The 19,338-nt window shown below is 44.6% G+C and overlaps 2 protein-coding genes across 2 annotated transcripts in view; one reads left to right on the plus strand and one right to left on the minus strand.

Moving 5' to 3' along the window:
• trmt1 (tRNA methyltransferase 1) overlaps positions 1-3,133 on the plus strand; it is a 36,489-nt gene extending 33,356 nt beyond the window's left edge. Inside the window, exons 15-16 of the mRNA XM_028823392.2 lie at positions 427-541; positions 2,750-3,133. Of these exons, the coding sequence (XP_028679225.1) occupies positions 427-541; positions 2,750-2,833 (199 nt within the window). The 3' untranslated portion in view covers positions 2,834-3,133. The remainder of the gene's footprint in view (positions 1-426; positions 542-2,749) is intronic.
• A 20-nt stretch (positions 3,134-3,153) lies between these two features.
• man2b1 (mannosidase, alpha, class 2B, member 1) overlaps positions 3,154-19,338 on the minus strand; it is a 73,943-nt gene continuing 57,758 nt past the window's right edge. The window contains exons 16-24 of the mRNA XM_028823391.2: positions 15,936-16,053; positions 15,735-15,853; positions 13,757-13,858; positions 13,583-13,670; positions 12,002-12,082; positions 11,493-11,714; positions 8,674-8,823; positions 4,427-4,526; positions 3,154-4,237 (exon numbers count right to left, since the gene is read on the minus strand). Coding sequence (XP_028679224.1) covers positions 4,119-4,237; positions 4,427-4,526; positions 8,674-8,823; positions 11,493-11,714; positions 12,002-12,082; positions 13,583-13,670; positions 13,757-13,858; positions 15,735-15,853; positions 15,936-16,053 — 1,099 coding nt within the window. The 3' untranslated portion in view covers positions 3,154-4,118. The remainder of the gene's footprint in view (positions 4,238-4,426; positions 4,527-8,673; positions 8,824-11,492; positions 11,715-12,001; positions 12,083-13,582; positions 13,671-13,756; positions 13,859-15,734; positions 15,854-15,935; positions 16,054-19,338) is intronic.

Here is a 19,338-nt window from a genome sequence, read left to right on the forward strand (position 1 = left end):
CAAACTGGTGAGGAAGGCAGGCTCTATTGTAGGCATGGAGCTGGACAGTTTGACATCTGTGGTGGAGCGACGGGCGCTGAGCAGACTCCTGTCAATCATGGAGAATCCACTGAACAGGATCATCTCCAGACAGAGGAGCAGCTTCAGTGACAGACTGCTGTCACCATCCTGCTCCACTGACAGACTGAGGAGATCGTTCCTCTCCCAAACTATGCGACTCTTCACTTCCACCCAGGGGGGTAAACGTTAACATTATATAAAGTTATTGTCTGTTTTTACCTGCATTGTTATCAATCTTTAATATTGTTTTTTGTATCAGTATGCTGCTGCTGGAGAATGTGAATTTCCCCTTGGGATTAATTATCTATCTATCTATCTATCTATAGAATGATTAATTATTATTATACTTTATTAATTTTTTTCCAGTGGAGGAATTGCGATACCAACGGAGCAGAAAAGGAAGCTGCTGCAGAACAAAAGAAAAGGACGCAATGAGGAACCCAAAGAGATGAAAAACTACCCCTGCAAAAAATTTAAGCAGGTGAGACCACCACACATCTGCCACACTCTGTGCTCCATAAATAATGTAACTAATGTGAAACCCATAAAGATCCCTCTGCATTGCATGGCCAAGTTGGATTTTAGCACGAGTCCAGGAGGTACCCTCTGACCAACGTGTGTGGCTTTAGGCAGTGCTGGCATTGTTAGCGTAGTCAACCAGATATCTTGTGGAAAGTTTGTGGTAGAGAAGTTCCAATTTCAGAAATGGATTCAGCACACTTAAGTATACAGTAATCCCTCCTCCATCGTGGGGGTTGCGTTCCAGAGCCACCCGCGAAATAAGAAAATCCGCAAAGTAGAAACCATATGTTTATATGGTTATTTTTATATTGTCATGCTTGGGTCACAGATTTGCGCAGAAACACAGGAGGTTGTAGAGAGACAGGAACGTTATTCAAACACTGCAAACAAACATTTGTCTCTTTTTCAAAAGTTTAAACTGTGCTCCATGACAAGACAGAGATGACAGTTCCGTCTCACAATTAAAAGAATGCAAACATATCTTCCTCTTCAAAGGAGTGCGCGTCAGGAGCAGAGTCTGTCAGAAAGACAGAGGAAAATCAATAGGGCTGTTTAGCTTTTAAGAATGCGAAGCACCGCGGCACAAAGCAGTCGAAGGCGGCAGCTCACACCCCCTCCTTCAAGAGCACAGAAAGAGAGATAGAGAGAGACAGTTTGTTTTTCAAGCACAAATCAATACGTGCCCTTCGAGCTTTTAAGTATGCGAAGCACGGTGCAGCATGTCCTTTCAGGAAGCAGCTGCACAAAAGATAGCAACGTGAAGATAATCTTTCAGCATTTTTAGACGAGCGTCCGTATCGTCTAGGTGTGCGAACAGCCCCCCTGCTCAATCCCCCTACGTCAGGATCAGAGAAAGCGCAAGAGAGAGAAAGAGAAAAGTAAGTTGGGTAGCTTCTCAGCCATCTGCCAATAGCGTCCCTTGTATGAAATCAACTGGGCAAACCAACTGAGGAAGCATGTACCAGAAATTAAAAGACCCATTGTCCGCAGAAATCCGCGAAGCAGCGAAAAATCCGCGATATATATTTAAATATGCTTATATATAAAATCCGCGATGGAGTGAAGCCGTGAAAGGCGAAGCGCGATATAGCGAGGGATTACTGTATATTCGCATAGAAGTTTGGGTTTTGAAACCCGAAAAATCGATTATAAAATTAGACCCTGACTTATACGCCTGTTCAAAAATACACCACTTAATTTTCAAAAATTTCTTCTTCCTTCCTCCAATCTCGCAAAAAGTTTCTCAGACACATCAAATTTTGTTGCAGTAGCGCAGTTACCAATTTGTTTCGCTGCATTGACGACTTTTAATTTAAAACCAGCTTCATATTTTTTTTCTGATCAAACGCTCCATCATAGATAAGGGATGCTCTATTGATAAAGGTGTATGAGGGTGAGAGATACATAAAACAGTGCAAACGTCACTTCAGAATAGTTTGGGTCTCACCGTGTGGTCACGTAGGCACAATACATAGAAGAAAAAGGCCGTGTGCTCCGTGGTTACTCTCTCAGGTTGGTGTTAGCATATCATTGTCTCTTGGAGCAATAGCAGGAGTTTTCTGCATTCGACTTATATGACCGACATTATCAAATACCAGATTTTAGATGGTAAAATCAAGCCCCGACTTATCCGCAGGAGAACTTAAACATGAGAGTATTTGGTAAATCAATTGACAACACCAATTTTTGGCAGAAAGCAGTCCTATCAGCCTGCAGGACAACGCGGCCTTCCTTATCAATGAACATCTCTGCTGGGCCAAAGGACTTCATTATGGGTATGTTAACTTCTTGTCCAAAAGAAAGACCTGGTCACAGCAGCACTGGAGATGCAGCGGCCTAAACCAAGAATGGTCAACAACCACCAGCTAAACTGCGGATCAGCTTGAAATCTCTGGTGGATCAAGGCAGCTGATTTGGACTGAAAACCTTCACACGAGTTGAATGTTTGTAAAATGTGTTCCAAGATTAACTAATGAACAAAAATTTCTTGTAAGGAAAGGATGTGATTTCCTAGTAGAGATCCGAAATGGCCTTGTGGTATTTGCGCTGTTTTGGGTAGCAGAGTCAAAGAGGTGTCCCTTTCCTGAATCCCAAAAGCGTCATTTACACTGCAAACGATTGTTGATTCACAATTTGTGGTTTAAATGTGTGCGTTCTTAAATTACAGGGCAACTGTACATTGGGAGAGAAATGCTTATATTCCCATGATAACCCTGACAAAAATCAAGCAGAAAAAGAAGAACCCCAGTGAATGCAGAGAGTTCCATGAAGCTGCAACTTGCAACGGTGCAGAAGACAACCGAGGGGACGGTTGCCAATGTTAAGCCGTCGAGAAAAAACGCAGTGGCTGTTGACATGATGAGGCCGACATGGAGAAGTGGGAAATGATGGGTCAGACTGGACCTCCCTGGTTTAAATACCACAGAGGCAAGTGTTTATCAGATTTATGTCTAATTAGTTTTACGACTTTTTTTTATTTAAACTTCTGTATCTACAGTGTATACAAACATCCTGCCAATAAAGGACTATTACCTGATCATGTAAATATAAATGAGTTGGCTGTGGCCAAAATATATTTAAATGAAATAAGACGCATGTTTATTCTTGAAAAGCATTTACATCGATTATCTTCATACAAATAATTATGTGTTATAGGACAAAACATTCACATTACAGCCTGTGTGACCCTTGTGGTGGTAATTTTATGTAAGGGGGCAAAAACGTTAAGTCTTTTGATGGCGTGCTTAAGAATTTGGCTCATTAACTTCTACTCATTTACAAATACTGTATATAAAATCAATTTTAATTCACATGATAATTTGCCACATGGTTTAAAGGCCTGAGCCACTGTTGACCACCAGCTAGTTCCCTTAGTGTAACCCAACCCTAACACAAAGTGCAGACTGTGACTCCGTAAAACTCGGACACACCTGAAAAAAGGGGTCCTTTTGGCTCAGAGATATACAGAGAGCAGGGCATCACTGTGACCCTGAGCAAAACACTGGTTAACACTTCTGGGTTGTGACTGTGCTGATCTAGATTTGTGAGTAATGATCATATCTGCACCACAATATACTTTATTATTAGTTCAATAGAATATATATTTTTTTTTTTACTATGGCTGAACAATACATTTTAATTAAACAATTTTTGTTTCAGATGGTATAATTCATTTAGCTCAAATATTATGGAAGCATACTTTAGGACAGTGCTCACTTACATCCACTGATGGCATGTTCTGGTGCCGATATGTAATTTCTCACTCACACGTACGTTGAAAATAAACGCCTAGTCGCACAGTCACAACTCTATAAAGTCGCACAGTCACAACTCTATAAAGTGTTTCTAAGGCACAATTGGTTTTTACCTTTCCAAATAGCCGCCCCCCACCCAAACACTTAAAAAACCTAGATCAGGTCGTCAAACCAGTGTCCTCACAAGATTACCCATACTTTGGTAATCACCCTGGACCATCATGTAATTTCTGAGTTAAATATGATTTTCACAATCACGTACGTCCTTCAATTTTAGATTTCCTACTTAAACTGAATCCTAATCAGAAATGTGCGGATTTCCATTGGCTGAAGTGTGATGACAGGAGGGTCCGCTCCCACTCCATAGGTCCATTTCTTCTTCAAGTTGTAGGAATAAGCATCTGAAACGCAGAGCAAAAAATTAAAATACATGCTAGTAGCCGAAACCCTAAGTCTGTGAGCTGTGAATGCATGCAGAAGCACACATGACGTTCTGATATTTTCAGAGCCCCATCACTTTATTATTAATGCTGGGCACTTGAGTAATACGTGCGTAGAAATTCAAGCACACACAAGTACAAATGCAATACCTTTTATCCTCCAGGCCAGTCGTTTCATTTCTGATAGCCGCTGATTAGCTGAAAGGCTCAGCTCATCCAGGCTTTCAATTTGAAACCACGAGAATAGCTTCTACAGGGCGAGAAATGAAGACGCATCATTATCAAGAATTTCAACATTCGTTTCTAGTCAGAATTTATAATAAACATCCGGCGTAATAATGCAAAACAACTGTATTACAATGTAATAATAATAATTCTCTGTATTTATACAGCGCTTTTCCCAGTACTCAAAGCGCTCAGCAATTGCAGGTTAAGGGCCTAACAGAGCAGAGTCCCGATTGGCATTTGCGGGATTCGAACCGGCAACCTTCCGATTGCCAGTGCAGATCCCTAACCTCAGAGCCACCACTCCACCTATAAAAAATGTAGTCATCTGTGCCACAATATCTGGTGCAGTTGCTTTGTGGATCCAACACTCACTCAGTCACTCTGCCAACTGTGCTGGACTGAGTATGGTGGCCAAAAATGGGCCTGAGCTCTGAGGCAGCAGTGGTGACCACTGTGACTCCCTTAATAAAGTTATACCCACAATGCATCTCTCTCTCTCTCTCTCTGCATCTCCTGCACTCCTGTCACTCTGACTAACTGACACCCACAAAGCCTCTGATGCAAGGGTTCAGCACTTTGAATGCTGGGGGCAGTTAGGGTTCTGTTCCTGTCACTGCCTGATCTGCGCTACATATCAAGGAGCATAACACACTTAATGTAGCAGCGAAGACTCAACGTGCAGTGAATATATGCAGAACAATGAAGTATTTTCATAATTTTCTCATTAAGATCAGCAAATGTACCCCTCAATGAAAATACTACAAGTTTTAATCTTTTTTAACATTAGCGGAGTACAAAGGTAGCTGGAGTACCAATCAGGTAGTGACGTGATAGGTGTGTATGTGCTGTGAATTACTCACGCATGTGCAAAACAGACTGGGCAGTGGCGTAAAGTAGTAAGGTGGAGTATGTGCACAGTATGCATGCATGAATGTTCGACACACGTATGACGCAAATCAAGCAGGTACTGCAAAGCGAGTAGTGACATCCCCATCCAACATGGCTGCTACACCCTTCTACTGTCAGGTTAGCCTTGTAAAGCATCAAGGGGTGCTAGATGAGAAACAAAAAGAGACTTGGCCTGCCACACAGATACTTTTCAGAAAAAGATGTGGCAAACAAAGCCATAAATGAACACAGCGAATTCAGTGTGAGATCTGCTTCACTGAATTTTGTCGATCAACACTATTGCTAACTCTTGCAGTTCGATGAGGACATGGCCTGGTCATTAAACACTGAAGCTGCAGTTGGAGGGATTGAAACTGGCAAGGTTTGAACTCGCAAGAGGAAAGGGTACATGAGGAGGTTTGGGTTCGGTTATATAGCGCCCTGATGTGTGGAGTACAAGTCCAAGGAATTTCTGCTCACCCTTTATAATGCACTGGTGAGGCCTCAGCTTGAGTCCTGTGTGCAGTTTTGGTTTCCAAAGTACAAAAAAGACATAACAGCACAAGAGGGGGGTCCAGAGAAAAGCGACTAGGCTGATTCCAGGGCTACAGGAGATAAAATTTAATGTCCGTAAATGCAAAGTATTACATGTAAGAAGTAAAATTATGAGGTCTGATTACCCAAAGGGACACCTGAAAATTCAAAGTACCCCTTAAGAGAAGGACTTGGGAGTCACAGTGGACTCGACACCATAAACAGCCAGACAGTGTGCAGAAGCCATCTGTGGTATAAGGGAGGTCCATGGGTGTTGGTGTGTTTCAAAATGAATAAATAATGGAGGTGCTAACGGTGGGGAGTGCAGCAGGTGTGAGTGATTGTCTGAGAAGTGAGAAGAGTCTCTGGGTTTGGTGCGAGGTGGTCAGACGGCCATGTGTTGCCTTGCCAGCACGAGCAGGCGGGTGTGATTGTCTGCTATAATTTGAGGGCGGCAATTAAGCGATCACACCTGTAACTCTCCCCAGTGTATAAAAGGGGTGCAGGATCGGAAAAGGCAAAAGAGAAACTAAATGAAAGGAAACGAAAAGGGCATGGAGGTTAAAGTGGGGGAAACCGGGCAAGAAGGAGCAGGTACATTGAGACAGGCAAACGGGAGTGGAACCCCAGGAAGGGAACGTGTGGCCGTCGCTCAGGAAAAGGCTGAGCATCCAAGTAGCAGGAGTGACCACTATACTCAGGAGTGTGCACTCGCCAGGAGGAGCCAACAGATCGGCAGCAGTGAGAGAATGGAGTGCGCGTTCACCGAGTGGAGCCTGGAAAGGCAACTCCTCGCAGACACCGTATGACTGGAGACGGGGACAAGGAGCAGGAGAAAATGGTCGTCTGTGCCTGCTGGAGAACTTCTCAGGCTGCAAGATTCGGAAAGGGCATGCTGAAGAGAAGTCAGAGTTTTAAATGGACACCGAGGATCACTGGACAAAAAGACAGTTTCTCATCTGTGTGTGAACCTCATTTTTAATGGATTTTCTATTCATTGGATTTTAACTTCCACAGCACTTTGTTTTATTGGATTATTTATTTGTTGAAGACTGAGATGGAGTTCTTTTGAACACTGTTTGGATTTTGTTTTAATAAAAGCACTGAGCACCTTTTTTTTTTTTTTTTGCACCTACTCCTGGCTCTGTGTACCCCGGTCATGACTTGAACCCGGCAACGTCAATAAGAGGCTCCCAAAGCCAAAGTTGGAGCCGACCCACACTATCAAGAAGGCTAACAGAATGTCAGGTTATATAGCGCCTTGATGTGTCACAGGAGGTTCTGCTCAAGCTTTATAACACACAGGTGAGGCCTCATCCTGGGAGTGCAGTTTTGGTCTCCAGGCTACAATAAGGACATAACAGCACTAGAGAAGGTGCAGAGAAGAGCGACGAGGCTGATTCAGGACTACAGGAGATGAAATTGAATGTCAGAAAATATAAAGTACAACACGTAGGAAGTCAGAATGTGAGGTCTGAATACACAATGGGGGGTCGGAAAATTGAGAGTCCACCTCATGAGAAGGATTTAGGAGTCGTAGTGGACTCTAAGCTATCGACTTCCAGACAGTGTGGAGAAGCCATGAAGAAGGCTAACAGAATGTCAGGTTATGTAGCGCCTTGATATGTGGAGTCCAAGTCACAGGAGGTTCTGCTCAAGCTTTATAACACACTGGTGAGGCTTCATCTGGAGTCCTGGGTGCAGTTTTGGTCTCCAGGCTACCAAAAGGACAAAACAGCACAGGAGGAGGTCCAGACAAGAGCGACTGGGCTGATTCAGGGCTACAGGAGATGAGTTATGAGGAAAGATTAAAAGAGCTGAGCCTTCACTTGCATTAGGTTTAGGTCTTGTTAGGTTTTAATTCACAATAGGAGGTCTGAAAGGTGAAAGTCCACCTTATGAGAAGGATTTACGAGTCGTAGTGGACTCGACCCTCTCAACTGGCAGACAGTGTTCAGAAGCCATTAAGAAGGCAAACAGAATGTCAAGTTATATAGCACCTTGACGTGCGGAGTATAAGTCACAGGAGGTTCTGCTCAAGCTTTATGCCACACTGGTGAGGCCTCATCTGGAGTCTTGGGTGCAGTTTGGGTCTCCAGGCTACAAAAAGGACACAACAGCACTAGAAAAAGTCCAGAGAAGAGCAATGAGGCTGATTTGGGGCTACAAGGGATGAGTTATGAGGAAAGATTAAAAGAGCTGAGCCTTTACTGGAGATGAAGAGGAGACCTGAGTGAAGTGTTTAAAATTCTGAAGGGAGCCGGTGACTTTAAAATGAGTTCATCAAGAACACGGGGTCACAACTGGAAACTTGTTAAGGGTAAATTTCATGCAAACATTGGGAAGTTTTTTTTCGCAATGTGAACTACGGCCACTTGGAATAAGCGAACTAGTAGTGCGGGCCACAGTAGGACTTTAGGGACCTTCAGAACTCGGCTTGAGGTTATGTTGGAGGAATCAAGTGGATAGGCCTGGTGCGCTTTGGTGGGCTGAGTGGCCTGCTCTCATCCAGAATGTTCCATTGTGAAGGAGTGTTGTATTGCTGCCACTGTGGTGGCAAAGTGTGTTAAGCACCCCGGTTGTTTTCCTCGGGTTCAAGTCTTGTGATGGGTAGGTACCGTGAAGCAGACAGGGTTTGATTAATTGATAGACTGATCTCTTTCGAGTTATCCATTCTTTATCTTTGACACCTATTTTTATTTTTCTTAGGGACACTGTAGGGACACTACACAGAAATGTTACCGTACCTGCAGGTCCACAGTAGCTGGCTGTGAGTAGTTGGCGCTCTCCATCTTCTCAAACTGATGTTCTAACCTCAGCAAAACAGTATTAGCATCCCACTGGCCAAGTGTAAGCAAATGGACATTCAAGGGCAGCTCGCTTTGTACCGCAGAGAACTGAAAACACAAACAAAGGCCAAGTTACTGTGGAAAAGGGAGAGCAGCGCGGATGGCCGACTGAAACTGGATATTCATTCTGCATGTTTGGTTACAACACATCACTTGGAGTGCCAAGTCATCGCAGCTCCTAGCAACTCGACGTGTTCCTTGGCAGAAGTCCGGTCACCTTGGATAACTCTGTGCCTACACAATAAACTCGATCTCAAGAGTAAAACCTTTTTTCCCCACATCGTCGCACCAATGTCCGCGACTCCTAAATGAGGGACTTCAACGCTTGTAGGCCTGAGCGTCACCAATGCTGATCCTTCTTACCATGCGTTTTTGTTTCCTAAAATATACTTTGAAATTGAATATTAAGCAGGGTCAGATGGATGGTGGCATAGCTGTCCAGTGGTTTGTGCTCTGGCCTCACATCTCCATGAAATTTGGGTTTGAATCCCTTGGCCTGGTTGCTATCTGGGTTGGGTAATACTAATATTTATAATAATAACTTCATTTATACAGAGCTTTTGTCACTACTCAAAGCGCTTCACATTGACAGAGGGGAACCACTTCAACCACTGCCAATGTGCAGCACCCACTTGGATGATGCGACGGCAGCCATTATTGTGCCAGTATGCTCATCATGCATTAGGTATTAGGTGGTGAGAGAGAAAGCCAATTAGAGACCGAGGGTGATTAGGGGGCCAGAATGGCAATTTAGCCAGGACATCGGGGAAAACCCTACTCTCTTCGAAAGAAGCCCATGCATCTTTAATGCCCACAGAGAGTCGGGACCTCGGTTTTATGTCTCATCCAAAATACGGTGGCATTTATACAGCACAGTGTCCCCGTCACTGCAGTGGGGCATTGGGATCCACGCACAGGGTAAGTGCCCCCTGCTGGCCTTGCCAAGACCTCTTCAAACAGCAACCCACGTGTTTCCTAGATGGTCTCCCATCCAAGTACTGGCCGGGCAGAACATGCGTAGCTTCAAGTAGATGACCTGTTCTGAAGTGCATGTGGTCTGCAGACTTTCCCTGCATCAATTTTGTCTTTGGGTACTTTGAATGTCCCTCCACATTTTAAATGTTGGTGTGTGTGTTAGATTGATTGGTGATGCTAAGATGCCCTGGTATGAAAGACAGCGCCCTGAGATGGACCTTCACCTTATCCTACTTTGGTTTTTGTCTGGTATCTGCCACCCTGAAACTGGATTACACAAGTTAAGAAATCGAATGGATGGATTTTATAAAGAATCGACTGTTTTCAGTAAACATGGCCTTGTTTATTGGAAGAAATCAGGGTGGCACAGAATTTGTGCAGCTGCCACACATCTCCTGGAAACTGGGTTAGAGTCCTGGGAAAAAAAACCCCTACCTGCCAAACTGAGCTATCGGGGGGAGAGGTGACCAAGAACACGATCGGTCACTCTGGCTGAACTTCAGAGAGCCCGTGTGGAGATGGGAGAAACTTCCAGAAGGACGATAACGACGACTACAACATGCTGTTAATCCAGGCTTGGTGGCAGAATGGCCAAACGTAAGCCTCTCCTCAGTAAAAGACACGTGGAGTTTACAGAAATGTACCGAAAGGACTCTGGGAATGTGAGAAGCAGGATGGTCAGGTCTGACGAAATAAAGGTTGGACTGTTTGGCTCTAATAATTACAATTACAACCAGGCACAACTCGTCACCTGCACTCCGATAATGAAGGATGGTGGTGGCAGCATCTGGGACTGGGAAACTAGACAGGGTTATGGAGAAAGTTTTAACGGATACCCTTAATGAAGAGCTGCTCAGAGAGCTCTGGACATCAGGTGGGGCCAAAGCTTCACCTTCTAACAGGAGAAAGCAAAAGATAACACATTAGTGTCTCAGGGACGTGTCCTTGAGCGGCCCAGTCAGAGCCCAATTGACCATCTCCAGAGAGACTCGATGGCCTCCATGCAACTACATTGCCCTCCACGGCCTAGTCAATCTGGCCCCCTAATCATCCCCTGTCTCTTACCACCCAACAGCTTATGTGTGGGGAGTGTAGTGCTGCAAAAATGGCTGCCATTGCAGCATCCAGATGGATGGTACACATTAGTGTTAGGGAATGAAGGGAATTGGCCAAGGGATCAAGATGGTGACTTTAAAGTGAGTTCATCAAGAACACGGGGACACAGTTGGAATCTTGTTAGGGGTGAATTTCGCACAAATATTTGGAAGTTTTTCTTCACATGGAGAGCCACAGACACTTGGAATAAGCAACCAAGTAGTGTGGAGGACTTTAGGGACTTTCAAAACCCGATGTTACTTTGAAAGAATTAAATAGAGAGGACTGACGACCTTTGTTGGGCTGAATGTCCTGTTCTCTAATAATAACAATTCTTTGCATTTATATAGCGCTTTTCTCACTACTCAAAGTGCTCAGCAATTGCAGGTTAAGGGCCTTCCTTACTCAAGGGCCCAACAGAGCAGAGTCCCTATTGGCATTTAGGGGATTCGAACCGGCAACCTTCTTATTGCCAGTGCAGATCCCTAACCTCAGAGCCACCACTCCGTTCTAACACAATGTTTGTGTGCGCCTTCACATATATCAATAATATTCTGGGTCGTTTTTGCCAAATTCATAAAGAAGCACAAACCTACCCCTAGCTGTACAATCCTCCTCATGGCCTGCCCGCCGACATATCAGCTTACCTCTAATTTGCCCAGTTTAGAAGAGGGCAGAGGATACAAGAGAATCTGAGGCTGCAGGTACTCCTGCTGAGCCTGTGGGCGATGAAGAGCAGAGGCGTCCTCAGGTGAGGACAGGAAAAGAAGCTGTCTGCCTCTGACCACCAGGCCATCGTTAAATTCGCCGGGTTCTGAAAGGGGTTCTCCAACGCCACGGTTGTCATCCACCAGGAGCCGACGATGAAGCTAAAACATAAATACATACATAGATAAATGAATAAAAAGTGAGATGGTTGCTCAAGTCATCTTTTATCTAATGTTGCCCAATGGTGTAGAAAGTTCCGAAACCATCTAGTGTTGTACGTTGCTAAAGAAGCCTAAGGTCGATAACGTGCAACACTCTGCTAGACTGGCTCACAGAGCTTAGCGTGTCCTTCATACATTAAGCAACTCTGCAGTAGGGCAATGGTAGAGAACCGCTCTTCATCCCGCTAGGGACGCTCTGTCCACAGAAATCATACACTCCTCCTCACCATAAGCTCCAGTGATCCGTCGGTGATACTGCTGCCCCCTTGGGATCTGTCAGTGAGGACCGTTAACTGGGTCTTCTTATCCTACAAAAAGAAACCAGTCATCATTTTATAAAGTGTGCTTCACAAACCTCCACTAACACAATGTGCTTTACAAAGCAAACAAAAGAATCGTTTACAGCACAATTTTTCCCCCCTTCGTCACCCAGTGTTGCTCGTCCTTACTGTCTTTGAGAGCCAGTCCAGGATGACCATCAGATTGCAGTGTTTGAGAACAGCCGGCGACAATCATAGCGGCTCAACCTTGGCAGCGGTGGGCTATTGGATAACTGCTGGCGACAGCCATAAGAGGGGCGGGTGGGTCGTCACCCTCAGAGAATCTCCACCGAAATTCATAGCATTTGGGCCCCCTTTGGATAATCGCCGCCGCTAGACATAGCTGAGTAACGTCAATTGGTTAAACAACCCACAGTAACCCATCCAGAGACGCTTCACAAACCGACCATGAGTCGTGGCCAGGTGTGACCCAAAAGGCAGCAACCCCTGAGCCAAGACCCCAAGTGTAAGAAACTGCGGTTTAGAGTGTCAAAAAAAGGAGTATCGACTTATAAGAGTCAACAGAAATAAATACAATAACGGGAAACAGGGCGACAGGGAAACAGGACTGGAACTGAAGAGTTGGTTCAACTTGAGAAAAGTGCTAGCGGTTTCAAAATGCAATTTCAGCGTAACCGCTGATGCAACTTTATGACCAGACCTATCAAGAGTGCTTAAGGAAGCCCAATGACCAAGAATTGGGTAACTGAGAAAGACAAAGTGACTGTTGATCAAAGCAGCCACTGACCTCCGATCTTCTCTTAACATTGTAGTGGTCAGGGGCCGCTAAGATTCACACCGTCAATGGTGACGGTGATTTATTTATTTTAATAGAGGAGACCCCAGGAACGTCCCCAGCCTTGGATCGACCCACACACACTCACAACAGAGACCAATAAAGCACACTGGGAAAGGCAAACAATTAAGAATATAATGAATTAAATTTAAACTAAATGAAAAACAATAAAACCACCCCTGACCCTTTGGGCGATATTACATTTAACATATATACACGAACACCACACCGCAAAGTCCATGAAAACCAAACCGGATGAAAATGAGAGGTGACGAAATTAAGTCCAGCGATCTGTATGTTGAAATGGTGAAGGAAAACACAGTCCTACCGGTAGTTACTGAAAGGATGAAGTCAGATGGATTGTTCTGGAGCGCTCCACTCTTCCGGAAAACCAATGAAATCCAAACGCAGTTCTCAGAACACAGGTAGACAGACGAACCAGACCCCAACAAACGAATACAGTCCAGGACACAACGATTAATTAAAGTTCCAATAACAGCAGGCAGCACGACAGCTAAACGCAACACACAACGCACCAAACAAAACAAACCTTTTCTCCTTTTGCCCTCTTCCCTCCTTTTAACTTCCTTTGACCACCTTTGACCCCAGCAGCCCCTGACAGGACTGCTGGGAGATGCAGTTCTTATTTAGTAGCACTGCTACAACATGGCCGCCATTTTCTTTTACCGTACCTTGATGTAGATTCTGCTGTTCACTGGGTAGTAGTTTCCAGCAATGGGCTCGGTCTGCTTCAGGGGCCAGGTCTTCCTGTAGTCCCTCCTTAACCAAAAGCATAACGTCATTTAGGACCCGGCAGTCAGTCAGATGGCAGTCTTAGCCCCTCTGCTGAATGGTCAGAGTCTCACCTTCGTTCTAGAACCTCCCGCCCATTGGCATCAGTGTAGAAGTACCCATTGGTCTCAAGTTTGGTATCAAAACGACTGATTATCTCCTTGCCAACTTTATCCCTTAAATAAAACAACATACATGTTATCAATAGACACATGGATAGTTACATTTGTATAAACGTGTTTTCAAAAAAGTAAAATGTAAATGAAGATGATCTGCACATCGCAGAGTTGAGGTACGGCTAACAAAGTGTCTGTAAACTTGAGACCCACTGGAACTGTGATAAGGTCAATAAAAAGTAAAATTCTCTGAGGTCTGGGGACGAAACCAATTCCTTTTTCCTTACACAAAGTAGATGTCTTAACACTAGAATTACCGGAGCCTATGAAAAAACTCAAAAATCCGTCCCACCTTAAATCACTTCTTAAATCCGTTCTGATAAATCCTGATACCGCTGCGCCACGGAGGCATTCGTAGTAAATACGTGTCAATGTCGCACGCTAACGCGGCTTTTATTTCTGCAGTTATATTTTTGAATAAAAGCGCACTTGTTCTGTTATATTTGTACCTTTCGTGAAAGTGTTTCTTTGATATTTGGACTTTAGGCTTCACACATTATATAGTTTATGCCTACATTTTGTCATTTACTACTAGAATATGAAAAATGTTTCTGTTTTAACAATGTGTTTACACAGATTACTGTAGAAACAAAACACACATGAAATGCGTGTGTTCCAAATAACGGTTTATTATTTCCACTCTAAAACTCCACTTCATTCCCAGATAATAAATCAAAGCGTGAGCTGGGAGAAGTTCATGCACGTTCTAAGTTCTGTGGGGGAATGGAATAGTCAGCTGCTTGCAGATTGTCTTTATCGGCACATTTAGAAGACAAAAGACGCAGGCAGAGAGGTGCGAACGGATTTAAGAAGCGATTTAAGGTGGGATGGATCTACGAGTTTTTTCATAGGCTCATAGGTTTAGTGTTAAACCAGTGGGTCGCCAACCCCAGTCCTGGAGGACCACCGTGGCGGCAGGTTTTCATTCTAACCCTTTTTTTAACGAGTGCCCTGTTTGTGTTGCTAATTAATTTCTTGTGAATTCACTTTAATTCATTTGTTTTTTTAAGACTTGTTCCCCTGAATTTCTGATCTCTTTCCTTAAATGGCATCCAAACAGAAATTTAATATGAAGCCAACAGAAGAGCAAAACAATGTCAGGGCCTCAAACTCCAACCGGTTGCTTAATGAGGTGCCATTAGCAGACATGTCCAAAATTGTGGATTTTCTCTTTTCCATGGTGCCCTCTAGAGGATGTTGGGCCCTCAGGCCACCCTCATGAAGTCTGTTTCTGTTTGTTTGGTCAGAGACATTCACTCCAGTGGCCAGCCTGCCTGCTGGAGGTCATTTTGTAGGCTCTGCCAGTGCTCATCCTGTTCTTCTTTGCCCAAAGGAGCAGATGCCAGTGGGTCCTGCTGATGGGTTAAGGACCTTCTATGAGGGGCTCTGTCCAGCTCTCCTAGAGGAACTGCCTGTCTGTCTCCTGGAATCTCCTCCACGCCCTTGAGATTGTGCTGGGAGACACGGCAAACCTTCTGGCAATACCACATGGTATTGATGTGCCATCCTGGAGAAGTTGGACTACCTGTGCCAGCTCTGTAGGGTCCAGGTATGGCCTCATGCTACCAGTAGTGACACTGAGAATAGCCAAAAGCAAAACTAGTGACAAAACAGATGAGGAGGGAAAAACGTCAGTGGCCTCCCTCCACCTGTTAAACCATTCATTCCTGTTTTGGGGGTCACCTCATTGTTGCCCCTCAAATGCATCAAAGCAGCTGAAACTGATGAACAAGCCCCTCTGCTACTGAATTGACCAGATCAACAGCCCACAAGTGTCTCTGACTTGATGCTAGACTCGGATTAAAAAGTGTGCCTTTCATTTTTGTTAGCAGTATATAATTATCCCATCTCAATAAACTACAACAACAGTTCTCACCCGTCAGGCACCGGCCCCACCGTCCACTCGAGTTCCAAGAAAGGCTGTCCTCGGTAGAGCCGTACAACTTGCGAGCACCAGGAGCTGAAGTTCTGGTAGACCTCTTGAACCAGAGAGTTCTGGGTGAGAACCAAACACACACATGGATCAGTACAACCACAAACAGCAAACTGGCTTCCCGATGTCGAGACAGCCGCTCACCTGTATGGTGTATGTCTGTGCCACTTTGGTGACTGGCATTGGTTGGGAAGAGTTTGGTCTAAAGATGTAGGCACCGGAGGGCTGGATGCTTTCTTCATTTCCCTCACTGGCACGATACCTGCAGGTCAAATCACAGCAAAGTTTACACACACAATTTACACACACGTTCAAACTTCTTCTTTCGGCTGCTCCCGTTAGGGGTCACAACAGCATGTCATCTTCTTCCATATCTTTCTGTCCTCATCATCTTGTTCTGTCACACCCATCACCTGCATGTCCTTTCTCACCACATCCATAAACCTTCTCCTAGGCCTTCCTCTTCTCCTCTTCCCTGGCAGCTCTATCCTTAGCACCCTTCTCTTATCATACCCAGCATCTCTCCTCGTCACATGTCCAAACCAACACAATCTCACCTCTCTGACTTTGTCTCCCAACCGTCCAACTTGAGCTGACCCTCTAATGTCCTCATTTCTAATCCTCATCACACCCAATGCACATCTTTAACTCTGCCACCTCCAGCTCTGTCTCCTGCTTTCTGGTCAGTGCCACCGTCTCCAACCCATATAACATAGCTGGTCTCACTACGGTCCTGTAGACCTTCCCTTTCACTCTTGACGATACTCGTCTGTCACAGATTACTCCTGACACTCTTCTCCACCTTCTCTTCCACAATCCCCATTACTCTGTACTGTTGATTCCAAGTATTTAAACTCCTCCACCGTCGCCAACTCTACTCGCTGCGTCCTCACCATGCCACTGACCTCCCTCTCATTCACACACATGTATTCTGTCTTGGTGGTCCTGCTGACCTTCATTCCTCTCCTCTCTAGAGCAGATCTCCACACACATGTTCAAACAATGGATGTATTTCACAGCTGAGGCCTGCTCCTGGCATTGCCTACGTAGTCCTTTTGTACTGCAGTGATACAGCTTTGACCTTCAATTAAAACCGTGAATACGTCTCTTTAAGAGTTAAATTGACAATTAAGGCATCGTAATTGTAAGAGAATGAGGACCCCAGCATAGTGTATTGGTGTTTGTCAAATTACTTATGTTTGGATACAGTCCACCTTATTACAGCTAAAGCAAAGGCCTCCAGGATTTCTGATCAGTTGGAAGAGCCCGAGTACAGGTGCTGGTCATTAAATTAGAATATCATAACAAAAAGTTGATTTATTTCAGTAATTCCATTCAAAAAGTGAAACTTGTATATTAGATTCGTTCATTACACACAGACTGATGTATTTCAAATGTTTATTTCTTTTAATATTGATGATTATAACTGACAACTAATGAAAGTCCCAAATTCAGTATCTCGGAAAATTCGAATATTGTGAAAAGGTTCAATATTGAAGACACCTGGTGCCACACTCTAATCAGCTAATTAACTCAAAAGCCTTTAAATGGTCTCTCAGTCGAGTTCTGTAGGCTGCACAATCATGGAGAAGACCGCTGATGTGACAGTTGTCCAAAAGACGACCATTGACACCTTGCACAAGGAGGGCAAGACACAAAAGGTCATTGCTAAAGAGGCTGGCTGTTCACAGAGCTCTGTGTCCAAGCACATTAATAGAGAGGTGAAGGGAAGGACAAGATGTGCTAGAAAAAAGTGGACAAGCAATAGGGATAACCGCACCCTGGAGAGGATTGTGAAACAAAACCCATTCAAAAATGTGGGGGAGATTCACAAAGAGTGGACTGCAGCTGGAGTCAGTGCTTCAAGAACCACCACACACAGACGTATGCAAGACATGGGTTTCAGCTGTCGCAGTCCTTGTGTCAAGCCACTCTTGAACAAGAGACAGCGTCAGAAGCGTCTCGCCTTTGGACTGCTGCTGAGAGGTCCAAAGTTATGTTCTCTGATGAAAGTGAATTTTGCATTTCCTTTGGAAATCAAGGTCCCAGAGTCTGGAGGAAGAGAGGAGAGGCACAGAATCCACGTTGCGTGATGTCCAGTGTAAAGTTTCCACAGTCAGTGATGGTTTGGGGTGCCATGTCATCTGCTGGTGTTGGTCCATTGTGTTTTCTGAGGTCCAAGGTCAACACAGCCGTCTACCAGGAAGTTTTAGAGCACTTCATGCTTCCTGCTGCTGACGAACTTTATGGAGATGCAGATTTCATTTTCCAACAGAACCTGGCACCTGCACACAGTGCCAAAGATACCAGTACCTGGTTTAAGGACCATGGTATCCCTGTTCTTAATTGGCCAGCAAACTCGCCTGACCTTAACCCCATAGAAAATCTATGGGGTATTGTGAAGAGGAAGATGCAATACGCCAGACCCAACAATTCAGAAGAGCTGAAGGCCATTATCAGAGCAACATGGGCTCTCCTAACACCTGAGCAGTGCCACAGACTGATCGACTCCATGCCACGCCGCATTGCTGCAGTAATCCAGGCCAAAGGAGCCCCAACTAAATATTGAGTGCTGTACATGCTCATACTTTTCATGTTCATACCTTTCAGTTGGCCAACATTTCTAAAAATCCTTTTTTTGCATTGGTCTTAATTGATATTCTAATTTTCCGAGATACTGAATTTGGGACTTTCATTAGTTGTCAGTTATAATCATCAACATTAAAAGAAATAAACATTTGATTAAACATCAGTCTGTGTGTAATGAATGAGTCTAATATACAAGTTTCACTTTTTGAATGGAATTACTGAAATAAATCAACTTTGTCATGATATTCTAATTTTATGACCAGCACCTGTATACGTAGCAGTGGGGCAAAACATTCGTTATTCTCTAGTGTGATAGACGGCCGGGGATTGTGCCCTACCTGGGGGGCCTGGAGAAGCAGGGGACCCATGATACGAGAGGGCAGCACCCCACCCCCCACCGGGTTGCATCGGGGCCATGGATGTGGAGCGTAGAAGCTCAACCCTGCTGGGACCCATGGCCACCGACAGGGGGCGCCTGGACTGCAACACGTCCACCACACCCGGAAATGCTGCCTGAAGTTGATCGAGGAGCACCTGGAACACTTCTGGTTTCAGTGTAAATGAGGCCGCCTCACTCCATTCAAAGAGCCGGAGTCGGGTGGCAGGGGACAGAACTTGCGGGAGAGGAGGCGGCAGAAGAGAAGAGACAAGGACGGAGTTTATGGGGGTTTGTGCGCCGTGTGTGTCGTGCAGAGAAAACATAAATCGTGTGTGTGTTTCTCAGTGTCCGTCGGTGTCCAGGCCCCTTTCACACTGGACATTCATCTGCATAGTGCTGTCAAGTAGAAGTGCATTTAATAAGAAGAAACTGAACAGAATACTTAAATTAGGAAGATCCAGTTGCACTTTCACATTACAGTGTTTCTGTGTTAGTGGATAGTTATAAATAAATAAAAAAATAAAAATTAATTAAAAAGACCCAAGGGAGTGAATCATGTCACAGTCACCTCACAACGTG

Source organism: Erpetoichthys calabaricus, chromosome 17 (assembly GCF_900747795.2).
Source record: "Erpetoichthys calabaricus chromosome 17, fErpCal1.3, whole genome shotgun sequence".
NCBI classification, from domain to species: Eukaryota; Metazoa; Chordata; class Cladistia; order Polypteriformes; family Polypteridae; genus Erpetoichthys; species Erpetoichthys calabaricus.